We start from the raw sequence: 18,785 nt of genomic DNA, 5'->3' as shown, positions 1-18,785 counted from the left end.
TTCAGCATTATAGTTAGTTCAGCATTAATTCAGCAAAGAATCAGTACAGAATCAATTCATTCTTAGTTCAGTGCAAAAGTAGCTCAGTATCAGAGTCAGTTCAGTGTCAGTTCAGTGTCAGTTCAGTGTCAGTTCAGTGTCAGTTCGGTGTCAGTTCAGTGTCAGTTCAGTGTCAGTTCAGCGTCAGTTCAGTAACAGTTCATTATCAAAGTTAGGTCAGCCTCAGTTCACCATCAGAGTTACGTCAGCCTCAGTTCAACATTCAAGTCAGTGCAATCCCAGTTCAGCAAAGAATCAGTCTAAAATCAATTGATTCTTAGATTAATGCAGAATAAACTCAACATTAGAATAATTTCGATTCATCTGAGCTTTGACAGACCACAGTATTTAGTCTTAGTGCAGTCCATAACATAAATTCCACCAATATTACTGTACAATGTTCATAATTTAATATATAGATAGACAGCACATTTTTATATCAATATTTTATGGTATCGATAAAGAACCTTGTCATGTCCCAACAGAAAGTCCTTCACTGATGTCGCTCAATATTTAGGCTGTTGGTAGATTTATGAAACGCTTTATACAGTAAATCATCGATGAATGTTCGAAGGCTCCTAGGTACTCACAAGGAGAACTCCTCAGATGTATCGCTGACTTTTTAATGAGGTTTAGCACAGTGATAGAGATTGGAATTCTGAAGCCAATGATATTTGTTTCAGCCGCATATGGCCATTAGTTTATAAAATATTTAATATTCTGTGCGGAGGAGCCTTCGAACACTCATCAATGGTTTACTGTACAAACATCAGGATGGCACAGGTGCAAAAAAGAAAATTTCCTGGTGTAACAAAAGGCAGATTTCACGTTTTCGTTAAAAGTTCATCGATTGTTAGAAGAGCAACATTTCCTGGTTTCTGAATACCGCAATACCAATTCGAATTCCCATTATTAGTCGCAGTTGCGGCAGTTGGCAGCAGGACTGTTTCAATTCGTGCGGCACCGTATTTGCCGCGCACCTCCGCCTTCATTTCAAACATTGTATTCAAATGAGCGGTGATTTATAATGGGAGTGCAATCACGGATTCTCCCCTTTGCGGTGGTTCCATCGCCGTTGTTTCAGATGTAGCGACCGTACCCCTTTCTTCGTCATGTTTGTTTCCGTGGCACAGCATCGCTCGCTACGTCTTTCTACGTGGGTCGCTAAAATTATATAAAAATAGAATTTTGTTCGCGGAACCATGAATAATGAGCACGACGCGAAACACTGGCATTGTTATTCAAATGACCTACATCCTTAGTGTGGCCTTTGCTAGGATTACTAAATTAACATTTGTCTGGCAGGGGGTTTTTTGTGTTTGCAAATAGGCAACTTTAAATGTTCTACAAATATTTAGAAACTACTACTAAACTTGTATTTGTTAAAAGTTTACAGATAGGAAAAGTGATTTTTCCCCATTTTATACTATTCTAATTCTTATTGAAACAATGTGTCTTACTACGTCATCCGTTATCAAAGTGTTAAGAGCAGATATTAATTAGAATGTAACATTGAAACACATTGAAATACTGTAGGTTCTCCAATAGCCCAACACCCATTATTCAAATACCATAATATTCGAACGTTCTACTATCTGGACATTCTACTATCCGAACGTTCTGTTATTTGAACGCCCAAATACTCGAGCCTTCTACTATCCGAAGACTGTACTATTCGAACGTTCTACTATCCGAACGTTCTGTTATTCGAACACCCAAATATTCAAACTTTCTACTATCCGAACGTTCTGTTATCTGAACGCCCTAATATTCGAACGTTCTGTTATCCGAACGCCCTAATATTCGAACGTTCTGTTATCCGAACGTTCTAATATTCGAACGTTCTATTATCCGAACGTTCTAATATTCGAACGTTCTGTTATCCGTGCGGTCTAATATTCGAACGTTCTGTTATTCAAACGCCCTAATATTCGAACGTTCTGTTATCCGAACGCCCTAATATTCAAAGGTTGTGTTATCCGAATGCCCTAATATTCGAACGTTCTGTTATCCGAACGTTATGTTATTCGAACGCCCTAATATTCGAACGTTCTGTTATCCGAACGCCGTAATATTCGAATGTTCTACTACCCGAACGTTCTGTTATTCCAACACCCAAATATTCCAACGTTCTACCATCCAGACATTCTATTATCGGAACGTTCTACTATCCAAACGTTCTGTTATCCGAACGCCCCAATATTCGAACGTTCTGTTATCCGAACGCCCCAATATTCGAACGTTCTGTTATCCGAACGCCGTAATATTCGAATGTTCTACTACCCGAACATTCTGTTGTTCCAACACCCAAATATTCCAACGTTCTACCATCCAGACATTCTATTATCGGAACGTTCTACTATCCAAACGTTCTGTTATCCGAACGCTTTAATATTCGAACGTTCTGTTATCCGAACGCCGTAATATTCGAATGTTCTACTACCCGAACATTCTGTTGTTCCAACACCCAAATATTCCAACATTCTACTATCCAGACATTCTATTATCGGAACTTTCTACTATCCGAACGTTCTGTTATTCGAACACCCAAATACTCGAATCTTCTACTACCCGAAGATTGTACTATTCGAAAGTTCTACTATCTGAACATTTGATATTCGAACAGCCAAATATTCGAACGTTCTGTTATCCGAATACTCTAATATTCAGGAACATACTTTAACTAACCAAACACCTTGTTTCATATAAAACGTGATAAACGTAAAAATTAATCACTATAAAGGCATAAAGGCGAGTTCCAAGTAGAAGAAAGAATTGATGCAACTGTTGATAAAAATTTCATTTAAATGTCATTGATCATATTGTAACTTTTTCATATTCTAACTGAATAGTTTGCAGTAAATAGGATAGATATATTAAAAACGTCTGTCAATTAAATTTCCAATAATCTCGATGAAAAATTACTTACAAGTAAAACATTTTTCAGAATACAATTTACAGCAGTTACTCTCAACTTTCTGCTAAAATATATTTCATGCATTTTTAGAAACACCGACGTCGTACTTTAAAGAGTCCATTAATGAGAATTCCAGAACGATGCATTCAGAGAATAAATTTCAGGCGCTTTTCCGCTCAGCGATTTTTTCGGTATAAATAACGCGGCGTTTTCTAGGGGAACGTGCAGCTGTTAAAGTTTCTCTTCAGTCGCTCTGAAAGGATGCGTCACAATAGCGTTTAAATATTTTGGATTTCCTTCCGTGCCTTGCTCTTCAAACGTCGAAGATTATGCCAGCGTTACCAATGAATGTTATTAAATATAAATTTAATGTAAAATACAAATATTAATATTAATTTATAATGTGGAATATATATATTATTAATAATATATAGTATAGAATATAAATATTGATATTAATATATGGTGTAGAATATCCATATTAAATTTCGGGTTTATGGAAAATACAGAGTGTCTCAGCTAACTCGATCACCTCGAAGAATGACTTCACGGTACACTTTATGCAAATTTTGAAGCGTGGAACTTAAATGGCATCAAGGGGTAAATCTTATAAGGTACGTGCTGTTTTGTGGATGGAGGCATTTCAGAGATGTCAAGGTCACCTTGATTTTTTTTAACGGAATGACCTATTTTTAGTTAACGAGATATTTACAAAATAATCATTGTATTGAAATCACTGTATTGGAGTTGCGGGACATCAGTTCGAGCATAGTAAGCTGTATAGCTTCCAGATAGTAAGTACATATTAAGAATTATTTTCTAAATATTTCGTTAACTATTACGTTTAGGACGTGTAAAGGTCATCACATTTTTACTCAGAATTTGATACCCTATCAATCTGTAGTACAAAAAATAGGTAATTCCGTTCAAAAAAATCAAAATGGCTTTGAAATCTCTGAAATGCTTCCACCCAAAAAAAATGTACGTACCTTATACCTTAGTGTTCATTGATGCTATTTACGTTCCATGCCTCAAAATTTTCATAAATTGTACCGTTAAGTCATTATTCGAGGTGATCAAGTTAGTTGAGACACCCTGTATATAAATATAAAAATGTGTATGAATAAATACATATAAAAACACATCTGTATTGATGACTGTTCAAAGGAAAAGTGTAGTGTAGCAACGTTGATATGTATTGTGATTTTATATCTAGAACAAAAACAAAAAAACATATTTTTTGTATTGTGGCTCTAATAATTTGATCACCCATGTTTTTCACCATACGAAACTTTCCTCTGCAATTTGTTCGCAACACCAATAGCTTGGAGGCTATTTTAAACGATACTTATCTGAAGCCGTCTTGCGTGAGCGAAAATCAATATATGTTAATTCTTTTTATTTAAGAACTGGGTTACGAGGTACAGTCGAAATACGATTCTTTCGTGAATAGCTGTGCGAGGTGTACAGTGGAGCATACCCTATACGAACTAAGAGGGAGACATAAGCGTTCGGATGATAGAACAGTCACGTTTCTGTTACTGAATTTCATTCATTTAAATAAGAGATCAGGAAAATTGGCAGTTTCTTTAAATATTTAGGTATCCCATATATTTTTGGCTGCTAAATCACAGAAAGTTTGCAACGTAAGTGACCACGTAGAATTCGATCGAGTAGAAAAGAGGATACATCGTATGTAATCATTACGTATTTGCAGCAGAAGCAGAACAGAACGTTCGAATATAAAGTATTCAGATAGTAGAACGTTGGGTTAGCAGAACATTCGAATACTGAGTGATCGGATAGTAGAACGTTAGAATACTGAGTGTTCGGATAGTAGAACGTTCCGAAGATTAGGGTGTTCGGATAGTAGAACGTTCGAAGATTAGGGTATTCGATTAACAGAACGTTCGAATTTAGAGTGTTCGGATAACAGAACGTTTGGATAATGGAACGTTCGAATACTGAGTGTTCGGATAGTAGAACGTCCAAGGATTAAAAGTGTTCGGATAATAGAACGTTCGAATACAGAGTGTCCTGACAACAGAACGTTTGGATAGTAGAACGTTAGAATACTGAGTGTTCGGATAGTAGAACGTTCCGAAGATTAGGGTGTTCGGATAGTAGAACGTTCGAAGATTAGGGTATTCGATTAACAGAATGTTCGAATTTAGAGTGTTCGGATAACAGAACGTTTGGATAATGGAACGTTCGAATACTGAGTGTTCGGATAGTAGAACGTTCCGAAGATTAGGGTGTTCGGATAGTAGAACGTTCGAAGATTAGGATGTTCGGATAGTAGAACGTTCGAAGATTAGGGTATTCGATTAACAGAATGTTCGAATTTAGAGTGTTCGGATAACAGAACGTTTGGATAATGGAACGTTCGAATAGTGTGTGTTCGGATAGTAGAACGTCTAAGGATTAAAAGTGTTCGGATAATAGAACGTTCGAAGTGTCCTGACAACAGAACGTTTGGATAGTAGAACGTTTGAATATAGAATGTTCGGATAGTAGAACTTTCGAAGATTAAGGTGTTCAGATAACAGAACGTTCGAATGTTACGGTGTACGGATACAGGAGGCTGTACTGTATAATTTGAAGTAGAATTTTCAAAACTTCGTCTCTATTCACCTAAGTTTATCATGCGATAGAGAAACTGGAATTACATGTAGTGAATCCTACTTAGAAACTGCATCGAAGCATCCGTTGAAATTTTGTTGAAACTAAATCACGGTACAAAGCTGTGATAGAATTTACAGGGGAATACGCGTGCCCGCATCTCTACGGTAGTGTCAGACTTGTTTGCAACTTTTGCAGAACTATTTGCGTAGCGTGAAGGAACTCATAATCTTGTATAATTATTATCGTACTGTGAAGTAACTAATTATGATTTAAAAACTAAAAAAATCATTAATGTGTTTCTGAGTTAGTCGATAATTCTTATTACTTTTTGTTTTTATTCCACTGCAACCTTTGAGGTGTATGTGTACAATGAATATAAAAAAATTTTGCATACTCAGGTCAGTTATACAAAATTTACTGAGGATAGCAGGAAGTATATAGCTGTCAGAAACAGATTATTTAAAAGCTTACTGCAGCTGAATATAAAGTGAACTTAGTTTTCATAACCAGATTTGGAAATCAATAAATTATTTCAGAGAAGTATGAAATACTTTTTGTAGTTAGGATAGTTACTTGTCGAATAATAATTTTCTTTTTAGAATACCGTCAACAATAGTGAATGCCCCATGATTCGTTACGAATGAAATAATAAGAAAGACTTAAAAATTTACGAACTTATCATGTCCCCTTAAATAAGGTCACAATAAAACCACTTTAAATAATGATAGGACTATTTCGAAACATTAGCTACTTTTGACGCAAAGTAATATAATACTTAAAGAAAACTGAAAGCTACTCATTTAAGTTGGAAAGTGGAATATAAAAGATAATGGGTAGTAACTTTTATGCCGAAAGTTTCAGCATACAATTAAATTCTACCTGTGTTTTAATTAAAGCGAAATTTTTAATACCTCTTAAGCTGTACGTACGTCGTACAGACAACTTTCAATGGTTAAAGCAATCAGTTGCAACCAGGAAGATTCAGAGAAAAGTATGCTTTGTAACATGACAAATGTATTTTTAAACACATCCGAGATAGAAGAATTTTATTTCGTTTCATGTTTCTCTGAGTGCATGACTTTGACTGAAAATGTAATACCACATTTTTTGTCAGAATATAATACAATATTTCACGTGTCGATGAAAAGAAGGAAATAAGATACTGTTGTCCAGACTGTAATATTAGAATAAAATTGTAAACAAGAGATATCTGTAAGACATTTCACAAGGGGAGTACCACTGTTTAAATAAAATTATCCTAATTTAATTTTACTTATATCAATGAAATTACAGAACGTCACAGACGCCTCACAAGGCCCAACAAACTATAAACACAATTATAACAATACATTGTCTACAGATACATGTATCTATAGTAATAGTATAAATAATAGGATTCTTCAAGTCTTTCGACTGTTTTCTTCACCATTCGTCCAATTACATATAGGAAAAAAATATATACTCCAATTTCGTGGTCCACCGTGTATATCACGCGCTTTCATGATTCCAAGTTCCATTCTTTTCCTTGTATCCACCGATACAGGTTCTCATAAAAAGTGACCCAGCCAGTAGCTCCCAATTTTGTAGACCATCCTATACACGGTGCCCCACGTAACATGAGCGCCTTAGATATCTTACTTGCTTTTGATTTGCAGAAAATTAATTTCAACAAATGCTCAAGGTGATGTCTATCAACTTCGATACATTTTTGCACCAATCTTTCTATCGTCGTTATTTTATTATTTAAATCTGCTCTCATACATTTGTCGATTTTTCGCGCTCAAGGTCACAAGAAGGTCGCAAATTTTATAGGTCATTGGATTGGTCTTGATCTCAACGATTACGCCACATTGATAAAAATATGTACTCCCATTTAAAACATACCTCGATGACCTTGAAATTTCGAAAAATATGACTGAGAAAACTTTTTGCTTAGCATAGTATTTCCTCCCTCTAACCGAATAATACTTTCCCCTCACATTTTTTGGTATCTTCAAACAAGTGATGTATTGCTCAAGTAAAGTGGGACACCCTGTATATCTCGCAACTTCGTGGATTCCAAGTTCCGTTCTTTTCTTCATATCCACTAATACACGCTTTCAGAAAAGATGATCCAGCCACTAGCCCCCAATTTCGTGGACCACCCAGTACATCGCGCAACTTCACGATTCAAAGTTTCTTTTCCTCATATCCACCGATACACGTTCTCATAAAAGATGACCCAGCTACAGTTTCAAAAAGAATCGGACTTTCACGAAGTTATACTCCCAGCGAAGAGTTTGGCATGGACATACTTCGAAAGTCGAAAAGATTTTCATCTTCCATAGTGTTTCATTCGCGCCACGCTTCCTGGCAGCGTCAGTTAATCCTCGCTGTCTTTCGCCAAGTCTTTTAGGACGAATACGACGAGCGGGCAGCGTGCAGCGATCACTGATCTGTATGCAGGGTGTTCGCGATAATTTGTACCATTGTTTTTTCGTAAACGGTACACATAGAAAAAAAAATCGAAGAGGAGGAAGTTGTAGTATATTTTACTAGTAATATGATAGCCCATCTAAAGTTTTTGTAGTTTTAATATTTTTCTAGAAACAAAGGTGACCTTAATTTTTTTAAATGGAATGCTACATATTTTTTTACATCACATGAAAGTGGGCATTAAGACGAATTCAACCATGTAGTATACTATGGTTTTCAGGGTCATACAAGGGCAGAAATTAAAGAAATAAATTTAACATTTCATAATATTGTATTTACTAGTATGTGTAGTAATAAGACTACATCTCGTGTTCAATGTGACTTCCATTAACAAGAATGCATTTCTGAGAATTTATTTCTGCCCTTGTATGACCCTGAAGATCATAGTATCCTACATAGTTGAATTCGTCTTAATGCCCGCTTTCATATAGTGTAAAATAATATGTAGCATTCCATTTAAAAAAATTAAGGTCACCTTTGTTTCTCGAAAAATATTAAAAATACAAATACTTTAGATACGCTATCATATTACTAGTAAAATCTAGCTACTAAATTGTACTACAACTTCCTTCTCATCAGTTGTTTTCTTATGTTTACCGTTTACGAAAAAAAACGATGGTACAAAGTATCGCGAACACCCTGTATATGGATACGTGATGGGGTATATTGGGTTGCTGCATTTTGAAGATACGCCATCTTTGAGAGTAACGCTAACTAACGCTTTCCATTCACATGTATACCTATTCGCGCGCATGCGTTAAAAATATATAAGTTGTTTGTAAACTCAACTAATTAATGAGTCATTTATAATATGTATACCACAAATTTATTTTTTCTTTAACATACTTATCTATGCGTATAGTATGTATACATATAGTATAGTATATACTATCAGTACTTGTCTCATCTAAATTTCTCACTGATTTATCGTTCACGCCTGTTTACGCCTGCTCTTTATATGCAACAAATAAGTACTTGTGTAACATAGTTTGTATTACTCTACAAATTATACGAGGAAGCATACATGCGAATGGAAACCATTAGTTACCGTTCATCTATGTAGGCGGCGAAAGTGGTTTATTCTCAAAGATGGCGTACCTTCAAAATGCAGCAACCCATGCTATGCTTAAGAGTCCCCATCCCGTATCGATTAGAGATGGCGTGCAAAATCACTACCGGTGATTTATCACAGTGATCGCAAAATCACGATCACGATCGTAATTTAATTTCATTCACGACCGTGATTACGATTTTTTTATCTTGAATGAATTTGCTCACAGCGATCGTAAGTCCTTGATCTTTAAACAGAAAAACGCATTCAATATGATTTTATGATGAATTACATTACTATTCGTGTTTGTAAAAATCAGTAGAAAAAACAAGAAATTCTAAAAGAATGATTTGCTAGGTAACATATAGATTATAATTTATAATTGTTAATTTATTTATTATTCTTCATTGTTTCTAATTATTCCTTCACTGTATACGATATAACTCGAATTTTTATTTTGATGTTGTTAATATAAAATATACAGATTATGTGTCGCGTGTAAAGAACTGTTAGGTTTCTCCACCAATCAGAAACGATCACGAGAAATTACGAATCACTGAACGTGATCGAATCACGAGTGATTCACAAGTAGCAGTTCACGCCATATCTAGTATCGATGTATACAGATCAGTGGCAGCGATGCAAGCAGTGGCGCTAACTGATGGCAGAAGTTGGCCAGAGGGCGAGAGGGAGGGAGGGCCAGGCCCGTTTGGTAGGGTCAATATGAGAAGTGGAGACACTCCAGAGGTCAGGAAGAGCAAAGAGCCAGCAGGCTCGCCCTCGACTCCGTTCTATGAGACCCTCTCCTCGTTTGTCTACCTCAGGCGTCAGGCGACCTAGTTGCGCACCCATTGTACCTATAACGGCGACGCTCGAAATCCCCTGTGTACCTGACGTAAGAGGATTCGCCCCGCTGTACCTGGGAATCACCATGTCCCCGCAATCACGACCTTATTACCCTTTTAAATCGCTCTGCATCCGCGATCCACCAGCCCTGGGAATGGAGCCATTCGTGGCTTCCAATCACACTGAAATGGGAACCATTCCGGATGTGTACAGGGAACGTCGATTATCCGAATGTCGGCTATCGGGGACACCGATCGTTCTGGAATAGCAGATGTTCGAACAGGGAATCAATCACGATTGTTTTATGGAAGAAATAGTTTATTTTTAATTTAGGTTTGCTTGGTAGAAGAATTATTGTTAGTTCAATGTGATGAGCTAGTAAAAATAACGAAATTATGGCTAAGCCCAAGGATTGACTGTCGACTGTCTATGTCCTTGTCCTACCTAAATGGTCATCACCTCCCTTTGTTTATAGCTGACTCGACTCGTTGAATGAGGTATAGTTACATTAATATGAATATGACAGATAAAATCCATCCATGGGACTTACACAAATCATACCGGACGATTTTTCGATTTTACTGATACTCGGTTCTTCGTGCTGAAACCATCCTTTAAAGGTTAATGTGGTTTTTACTATTCTCTTGTATGTCCTAAAAACTATAGTAGATATGAAAAACCTGTTGGAATGTAAATTTTATAACTTTTTTTTGCTCCATAAAACTGTGTGTCCATATTTTCGAAGATATGTCCCTAAAGAGGACAAATAGGGCTATATCCTCTATTTTTTTAATTTTTAAATAGTTCCCCGGTATAAAAACAGGGAATTTATTTAAAACAATTGCAAAATAAATGGTTAAAAAATATCTTTTTTTAACTGAAATAATTTTTATTTGGTACCCTTATGTCTTCGCTGTAAGTACCCGCAAAGCTCATTTTGATCAGTTTGTTAGTTCAATAGTTATGATTTATTGAAAAAAGGTTGACCCTAAATTTCAAACAGCTGTAAAATCAACAATTTATCAAATAACCAAAAATCCTTCGAGATACGTTTATACATCGCTACAGACTACAACATATCCAAATTTTAACAAAATCCGAAATCGTACTCGTAAAAGTGTCCGATTTCGCGTGGAATGACCCACATGCAATTTGAATGGCGGGAACTCGGCCGGCAGACTCGCGCTCTGATTGGTCGGGGTTTTTCGTTAATATCTCGTTAACAAAGCCTCGGATAAAATTTTTTAAAAGAAAAACTTATTTCAAATCATGCCAGGCACCCCTCATTTCCGGGAGTCGAAACTATTTTGGATAGAGAGACATCATTTTAAACACTTCACATAACATGTAACTAAAAAAGTAAGTGATAGATAAATTGAACAGCAGTCAGGTCTTCTAGAACATGTTTACTTACGTATTCGCAGATTCTCGCCCGTCGCTGCTGAGGGTCGGTGATATAAATGGAAATGAATTTCATGTATAATTTCAATTTTGAGCGTCAAAGGTCACTTCAAGTCAAAGGTCATGTCATTAATATCTCTGAATACGTTTTAATATCAGCTACAATATGTAAAGGAAACAAATATACACTGTTATGCCAAAAAAAAAAATATCGGTGACTGAAAAGTCTGAAAAAAATGACGTGGACACAAAAATATTCTTTGCAGCGTCTTCGTTCTTTGTCACCATTTAAATTACATACAACATATTTTTTTGTATAATCACAACTGAGGGAGATATTTGGATGGCTATCGTTAGGTGAACTACCCCAGATAGCACATAACGCTAAATGACGCCTTAAAGACGGCTTAAAAGCGCGTTAGACCTAAAATAGCCGTAAAATGGGCGTCTTCAAGGTGTTATGTGTTATCTGGGACATAATAGATCCTCGTAATTTTCGTTATCTGCGTTAATAATTGTTTATTTTTGAAATTATTTTTTCCTATCGGTGTAACTACTTGCACAAAGGTAATTCAGTGTGTGAGGTCGCGAAACACGGTGAGCATGTTGGCCAAAGATTTCCCTCGACACAAAAGTTCCCTTTATCCACGTTATTGAAGTTCGATCGTAATCTTTTGTTGCAGGAGTTTCTGTTAGCGATCGACGTGACATCTAGCGGCACGCCGGAAGAAAAACTGAAATGGGCTTTCCGTATGTACGATGTCGATGGAAACGGCGTCATCGACATACAAGAAATGACGAAGATCGTGCAGGTAATGTACGATTTACACTCATACAGGGTGTCTCATAAATCAGCAAACCGATTTATTCAAGTTTTTTTAATAACTCTTTATTCAAAAAAATACAATAAATGAGCTTATGGGCCACTCTGTGTAGTAACTAAACTGCTGATGTTTATGGAAATGTAGATTTTCACGGATTAATTTTCATTAACTAGAATCAGACAGAAATTTCTTTACTCTATTAGCCCTCCATTGTCATACTTCCTTTTTCAAACGTATATATTTGTCACACTGAATCGATTTGACTCAAGCCAGTATTCAATCAACTATTTTTTAAAAACTATTTGTTAAATTAAGTCGCAAAAAATTCTGAGGTGAAGTTGGAACATTGTAGGAGATTATATTTTCATGATTAAAAATTAACATTGAAAATTTCATTGTGTTTAAAAAATTCTTGAAAAAAGTTTGTTAAGTTAGCTGAAATTACTAATACATGGCGCCAGTAGTACTATTTTCAATGATGCCACAAAGTCAAATTCTGGGTCAATTTGATTCAGTATGGCAACGGAGGATAAAATATTCTTTTAGATTCTAAGTAAAAGAATGGATTTTCTTCAATTTTTCGCTGTGGTGAATTTTATGGATTCTTGAATACGCTATAAATGTATAAAAATCCGTAGTCTAACGACGGAAATAAAACAGTGTGTATAATAAAATTTATTTTTGATTAGTAATTCACACATACAAAGACTATATTTGATTTATACATCATAGTATACACTATTGTCCATATAAATTCTATCTTTTAGAAATGAGTGTAACATTAACAAATAAGAAACAAAATTTACGTTTCATAAACACGTGTAACATTGAAGTTTATAGTTAATTACGGAAAATATTCGTTCATTCTAACTACATTTTTTTGTGACATTATAAGTATAATAAGTTCAACATAGTTGAAATAAAGTAGTGCATATTCCGTTAGATTAGTGTTTCTTTTGACTTCGTTAATTTTTAATGATTAATAATCCTTGGCGAATAATCTTGAACACTCAAATTTCGTTTCGCTTCCTTTTTTGAACAATTTCTACTTTCTCTAAACTGTTCATTCTCTTATAATTGTTATAATATATATCTTATATCTATTATAATTCTCTTATAAATGTTCATGCATATTTCGACAAGTCTAAGTAGTGGTATATTTGAAATACCACATATTTTAATTATACATATATTTCCGTAATTTATTTTTATTAGTTCTGATCAATTCTGTACACGTACATATTCTGTTGTGTTTCTTTCGACATATTCACATTGGAATTATGGAAGTTATTAAATTTTACAACAGTGTATGTTTCTATGTGACTGATGGCGGAATTCTTATTCATATCGTGCGGTTCCTGGCGTGTTTCACTAATTTCGAAATACTAATTAATAGAAAATTTCAATATTCTGATTGTAACTGGGTTGCACATATTAAACTGTATTCAAAATGAATTCGATATTATGTCGTATTACGAAATGGAATTCGAAAATACTTTCTTATTAATTCTAATTATTTAGCATATAGAATGATTAATACTACAACATGAAAACTGTTAAAAAGAATAAGCTATATATGATGTTAATCATATGATAATAATATTTCACTACGAAAGTAGAATTACCGAACGATAAATTACCGTGATCATTCATTGTGGTCGCGTCTGATACAGTCATTAATACTGAAAGTTACAATACAAAGTTTAGTTTAACGACAGTTGCAATACTTGAAGGGGCTGATTAAAGCTGTCTCGAAGGGGTACCAAGAAATTAGTTGAGGCTACCCGAAAGGCCAGTTAAGAAACTGATTGAAGCTCCCACAATGGAACACCAACAGATTTGTCAATGTTACCTCGATGAATTCCAAGAAACTAGTCACAACTGCATCAATAAGGCTTAAGATACTGGTGAAACTATCTCAAGAAGTTATTTAATCCTTTCTAATAGATAAGACAAAATGGCCTTCAATTTTGAAATGTTCAAATTCTGGTACAACAAAAATAAGTATGACTTTATAAAACTCTGTATTCACCTAAGGAATACTAATAGTTCCCCTTACCTGGTGGTACCATTTACATGCCATGCAATTGAATGTAATAAATACCAAAGCATTTGAATTTCCCCTTAACTCTTGCCCATAGTGAGGTAGGGTTTGAGGAACTCCTCATAAAATTTTTAAATAAATGAGAATCAAATGAGTCATTCGTAAAATTTTGAGCTCTATTAATTATCAGAACAGAAAATCATTTTCATGAAATTTTTTGTCAGATATATTTTGTTAAAAAACAATTTTAATAAATTATTCATAGATTACTCGTAATAAATCACGGAAAACGGAACTACGATCAACGCGCAGTTTAAAAATTGTAGGAACTTAAAAAGATGCTATTTCATATGCTAGAAGTTTTATGTACCATTTTAAACAAGAAACGTATTAATAAGTTTCGTTGATATATCGGTAAAATTATCGAGACGTATACAATTTTAAAAACTTTATATTACAAACCCGAGTCACAAAATGTCAGTTTTGTATTTACAAGTGTAGGGGTTAAAATTTTAATACTGGTGCATCCATAATTTGCATCAGCGACCTTATTTTTCTAATTTCATTTAAATTTTTCGCTGAACTCTTACGGCACACCTGCGGCACTCTGGTTAAATATTGTTGGCGTCGAGCCATATTAATCTTCCTAAATTATGTCAACTTGTTTCTACTCGGTGTTTCATTACTTTCGCGTCTATTATAACTCATTTTAAATTAAGACACTAAAATTTTATACAAGTTACATCCTCGAAACTACCAATATACAAAATGTTCTGCAGTTACAAATATATTATAATTTAATAAAAGTAATACTACTAAACAGGAGATAATTGTACGTAGGGAAAAAAAATCTAAAATCTAAGAGAAAGTTTTTTTAGACAAATTGATTTTAAAATTTCTTGATAGCACGTCGGTACCATTTAGTTCATGTTGACAATATGCTTGTTTGTCCAGTTTTCATAAGAATTTAATGTACATTAATGTGTAGGAATAATAAGATTGATGGGGAGCAAATCATACTGCACATAATTTGTACTATTTATTCCAAGTAGAAATAGCCGTTTATAGACAGACACATTAATAAGTTAAACTGAAACTCCATCAGAAAAATTTTATTCTACAGTTTCGATTTGTTTTTTATCCATACAATCACCTCTTCTCTGGTTGTACCACATATTACAGGATAATCTCTATCTGACAATGCCGAAAACAGCGACGTCTATGGTAGTAGTAATGTATACATTTGCTCTGAAAAGTTTCGAGCATGATAGGATTTCAAAAGAAACGATGACTTTCTTAAGTAAATAAATATTCTATTCACAATATTATTCTTTATAGTAGTGAAACAGTGCTTGTTAGTATAATATGTCTAATAAAACAATCTCATATGTGCGAAAAAGTTTGTTGCGCCCAAAAAGCAATGGGTGCTCCAAACTTTTGAGCGGGAGTGTATAAAGAAATTGAATGAACAGTAATAAATTTTCCACTACGCAGAGCGGAGCTTTCCTGTCACTTTTTAAAACGTGTATATATGGAACACCCTGTATACAATAAGAATTACATAGTATCAGAATGGATAATGTCAAACAAATCTAGTCAAATGATGTAATTTGCATTTGCTATTTGAAGTAACATTTAGGAAAAACAAAATACATATTCGTAATTTTAATACATTTTAGAATATTTTAGGACAAAAAAAGAAAACATAAAAAGAACAAAATTCACTTAAAAAAAGAAATCTTCATAAGTTATACCGTTTCTTGAGATCTATAAATTTGCTTTTATCGATTTAAAAAAAAATGAAGTTCTTCAAAATGGAGGGGTGGGGAATTCAATTTTTCAAAAAAATTTACACGCAGCTTTATAGATCTCAAGAAACGGTATAACTTTTATTTCAACCATTTTTTGATATCTTTTGTTGTTTACGACTTATAAACACGTATATGGAAAGGGCGGTTCGGATAAAAGGGTTGGTATCTCCCTCAAAGTCAAAAACGGGCACGAACAAATTACAGTTATCTTTTTAGATAGATCTAATAAATATTTATGCAAAGTTTCATCAAAATCGGAGTGTATCAGTCCCTGATATTCCCTTGTAAATGGACCCAAGCACATTAAAAACATCCGCGTTCCAAGGTTTAATAGGCTACCCAGTCAGTAAAGTGTTAACGAATCCATATTTGATTTTCTGTTTCCAGGCAATATACGACATGCTCGGAGCATGTTCTAGCAACAGGCCGGCGGACAGCGCGGAGGAGAGAGCCAAAAATATCTTTGCAAAGATGGACGAGAACAACGACGGTCAGCTTACCCAAGAAGAATTCTTAAAAGGTTGCCTCCAGGACGAGGAGCTCTCAAAGATGCTAGCGCCTTAATTCCCGCACACATGGACCAGTCATACCCCACGATGCCCCATCGTCAAAAGACATTCAAGAAGACCGAGCAGCATCCTCGGAAACAATCTTAAACACATCTTACATCTTGCATACGAATGACTCAGTACGAGACTACACACACACACACACACACACACACACAAACACAATACACAAACGAATGGCAGTTACTGTTTATTGTGTAGTTTGACGAGAATTCGTCAGAACCTGCACAGTTCCCAAGACACAATCAACAAGAACGTCGACTGGAGAATCGTTTTTAATGGCTGATCTTGGATCAAATCGCCGGATCACGTGACCGTTCGAAAGGATTCATCCAAAGATCATCGAAAGGGTCCACATCTGAGTCGTCTATGGACGATGGTGCAAAAGTCCACAACAGAATCTGGAGACACGAACAAATCGACGAAGGCTTAAACCTAGGGGACATCCAGCCTGATCCGTGGATGACGATCGCCTGAAACATTTCGAGCACCGAGAGGGAATCAACATCAACGATCGACGCTTTGCGTTCGCACACTAGTTAAACTAACACATCGGATAAAAAAAAAAAAACGAAAAGAGCTCGATGGATTCGTTGCGTGTCAGCGCCGTTTACCGATGCTGCTGCTATGACAAGTATCGTAAGAATTGATGTTTAAGGTAAACGTAATCACTAGGTCGTAATACGACGGGATTTTTCAATGGTTCGAGATCGAACGACGAAGGCAACAGTCCAGCTATCCGCGTTCCGAACAGCAACGACGACGACAACAACGTAACGGGGGTGTTGTTTCGCGGGTTACGATAAACACAACGAATCGCTGAAAACAAAAATGGTGGTATCGCCGACAGGTCGAGGGAGGGGGGAATATGGGTGACAATTCTTGTATCGCGGAGATTTCCGTCGTTGTGTGTCTTATTGCTTGTCCCCGAAAACAAGCGTGCACGTCGATGTTTAGAGGTTATGTGTCTCATGAGAACACACTGTTCACGGTTCCCCACAGATGTCGCCACTCTGTGCTTGCGCCTTTCAGTTCACCCCCCCCCCTGATCGTGCACGCGCAAGACTCTTTTTTACGTACTGCACAACAAGTGTCCCGTTATTAGTGGATATATGATGGATTTATATATATATATATACGCCTGTTACATTATACATATTATGAATTACTGAATACCGTATACGATGGTTGTTCGATAAGCAAAGGGACAAACAGCTATTGTTTATTAGTTTTTGACGCAATCACAATTGCACAGTTGTCCGATCGGTCTACTAGGTTTAGGTTTTAAGTGCGACCCACTTTTGGACATTTGTTATCAATTCTTCATTGCAGAGTAACTCGACGTTGCGTATTAGTAACAGTTTGAACTGATCAACCGACTTGTAAAAATTGACACGATTCATGCAATATACCTTAAGCATCTGGGAGTGAATCTCAGATGGTTTTGCACCCTCAGAAACCAGAAATCTGGTCAGTGAACATTATTCTTCTAAAAGTACACTTTCCTAGAGACACCTGTTGATAGAGGTTATGTATACAGAGATGCGCCAACTTATGATCTGGAAGGTATCGTGCTTCTTATTTAGATATTTTTCGAACTAGGGCTCTTTTTGTCCCTTCAAACATCGAATGACCCACGTATATCATATTACGTATGGTATATTTATATTGTATACGTATAATACACAGTATGTCCGCGAGGATCATTCAAGTAGGTTCCATTTTAAACGAGAAGGAGCCTGGAAGAGACATGTTTGCAACCGTTGTATAATGGCTCGAAAACATGGGGACACATATGGTAAAGGTTGAAATCGATGGTGGGGCACGGAGATTAAGACATTTTCAAGTTCGATAGGAAAAATAGTAGCAAAGTCGTCTTTTTAAAATTACTCGTAGATGAACGTTGGATCGTAGAGATATAAAGAAAATTTCACAAAATCAGTCCGCGAAAGGTGAATCTTCGAGAAATATATAACTTGCGACTGGGGTGGAATTGGTTTGCAATAGAGGAATGCTGAGGTCGATTGTCAAACAATTGAACTTGACGTATTACTACAGCTTATCGGCGCACTTGCAAAATTCTACTATTCTTTTTACTCTTAGAAGGACGTTCGAATCGTTTTGTTTACATAATAATAATGTCTCGTGCGACTAATCTACGTCGTGTTCGTTCGGTTGTGTAG

At 35.6% G+C, this 18,785-nt stretch overlaps 2 protein-coding genes across 4 annotated transcripts in view; both read left to right on the top strand.

Moving 5' to 3' along the window:
- LOC107186343 (neuronal calcium sensor 2) overlaps positions 1-16,757 on the top strand; it is a 176,695-nt gene extending 159,938 nt beyond the window's left edge. For all 3 annotated transcript variants that reach the window (XM_015574188.1, XM_015574187.1, XM_015574189.1), the window contains exons 4-5: positions 12,038-12,166; positions 16,421-16,757. In XM_015574188.1, coding sequence (XP_015429674.1) covers positions 12,038-12,166; positions 16,421-16,597 — 306 coding nt within the window. In that variant the 3' untranslated portion in view covers positions 16,598-16,757. The remainder of the gene's footprint in view (positions 1-12,037; positions 12,167-16,420) is intronic.
- Positions 1-18,785, top strand: part of LOC107186342 (neurocalcin homolog) — a 256,746-nt gene that overhangs the window by 218,278 nt on the left and 19,683 nt on the right. The window lies entirely within an intron of this gene.

This window comes from Dufourea novaeangliae, unplaced genomic scaffold (assembly GCF_001272555.1).
Source record: "Dufourea novaeangliae isolate 0120121106 unplaced genomic scaffold, ASM127255v1 scaffold85, whole genome shotgun sequence".
Classification (NCBI taxonomy): domain Eukaryota; kingdom Metazoa; phylum Arthropoda; class Insecta; order Hymenoptera; family Halictidae; genus Dufourea; species Dufourea novaeangliae.
This window is presented reverse-complemented; position numbering and strand designations above follow the sequence as displayed.